Source organism: Microtus ochrogaster, linkage group LG7_11 (genome assembly GCF_000317375.1).
Source record: "Microtus ochrogaster isolate Prairie Vole_2 linkage group LG7_11, MicOch1.0, whole genome shotgun sequence".
Classification (NCBI taxonomy): domain Eukaryota; kingdom Metazoa; phylum Chordata; class Mammalia; order Rodentia; family Cricetidae; genus Microtus; species Microtus ochrogaster.
In genome coordinates, this window is record NC_022032.1 from 369,507 (window position 1) to 370,999 (window position 1,493).

At 40.7% G+C, this 1,493-nt stretch overlaps 1 protein-coding gene across 1 annotated transcript in view; it reads left to right on the forward strand.

Annotated features, from left to right (window-relative positions):
• The window catches only part of LOC101998348 (vacuolar protein-sorting-associated protein 36), a 16,822-nt gene that overhangs the window by 5,690 nt on the left and 9,639 nt on the right, over positions 1–1,493 (forward strand). Inside the window, exon 4 of the mRNA XM_013352047.1 lies at positions 722–808. Coding sequence (XP_013207501.1) covers positions 722–808 — 87 coding nt within the window. The remainder of the gene's footprint in view (positions 1–721; positions 809–1,493) is intronic.

The window sequence follows — 1,493 nt, forward strand, 5'->3', positions numbered from 1 at the left end:
AAGTAACTTATTAAAAGACATAGTATCTTTTAGTAAAAATAAACCACTATTAGTTATCAGTTGAAAAAAGAAAGAAAGATCCTGTCTCAAAAAAACCAAAACACAGAAGGGGGAGGAGGAGAGGAGGAGGAAGAAGACACTGACAACAAACTCTGTGATCACACGCTTGTCAAAAGCAAAACGGCCTGGAGGGATGGCTCAGCCCTTAAAGGCTAGGCTCACAACCAAAAATATAAAAGCAAAACAATAGAGTTCTGCTTTTTTAAAAAAATTTGAATTTTCCTGGGAATTAGTCTGAGTCAGTCATCAGCTGTGGACAGATACTCACATGTGAGGAAATAGCTTGTTAATAACTTGTCGAGTACAAGAATTTTAGCTACAGTTTTATACATTTGATAGATTATTAATATCTAATATATGATAGATCGCCAAAGAATAAAAAAAGAATAAGAAGTTTAATTATACCTAAAATACAGAGAAGCGCATGCATGCCGCTGGTTATATTTATTTTCCTTTGCTGTTGAAGGTCATTATGTAGGAACAGAAGGAGACAGATGCTTTGGAAAGGAAGCTGAATGTGATTGTTTGCTGTTTTCTGGGTGGGCTCTTTCCCACCTTTGAAAAGTCAGTGCGGCTTACAAAGGGCTTTGTTTCCTTCTGTTTTGTGTATCTTATGATCTAATTGTTTTTTGGTTTTTGTTTTTTCTTTTTTCTTTTCCAGCCAGGAAGAGTAAGAGCTGTAGGGATCGTAGGTATTGAAAGGAAACTCGAAGAAAAAAGAAAAGAAACTGACAAAAACATTTCTGAGGTAATCCCTAAACATCTTCCTACACTGTGACTAGTTACAGTCTGGAATTTGGAATTTATTTAGTTTGCCCAAAAATCCATAGTCTCCTGTTTCCTGCGACAGACCTCCCTCACCATGGCGCATTTTGCTCCAGCTTTTTCATATGCTCACACGTACAGAGAGGGCCGGAATAGAGAGCTGTTCTCTGTTATTACTATTCCTGTTTCTGAAGGGGGCTGTGATGTTCAAAATAAAGTTCTTTAATTTATGAACTAAACTATGCCATTTCAGGAAATAAATTATTCCCATGGATTCTCACCCTCAGAGAGTTCTCCACAGGCATTATGTTGTGTTACAGAGGCTGACTTGTTTAGGAAATAGTTCTTGTTCTCCACACGTAAGAAGCTGTGGCTACTGTCATGGTCCCCTAGGTAGGCAGGCAAACTGGCACTGTTGGCATGTGAGACATGCCTGGTGACGAGAAAACGCGGTCTCTAGAAGAGACTCATGACAGGGCCCTTGATGTTTGTTGGGATTAGGAAGACCTGTTAGCAGTGGGGAGAAGGGCTGGGAGGCCAGAGGGTGTGAGGTGTTAGCAGTGTCAGCAAGGCCCAGCAAGAGGAGTGGGATATGCAAAGGGAAGAAGGGTGTGAGGTGTTAGCAGTGTCAGCAAGGTCCAGCAAGAGGAGTGGGATATGCAAAGGGA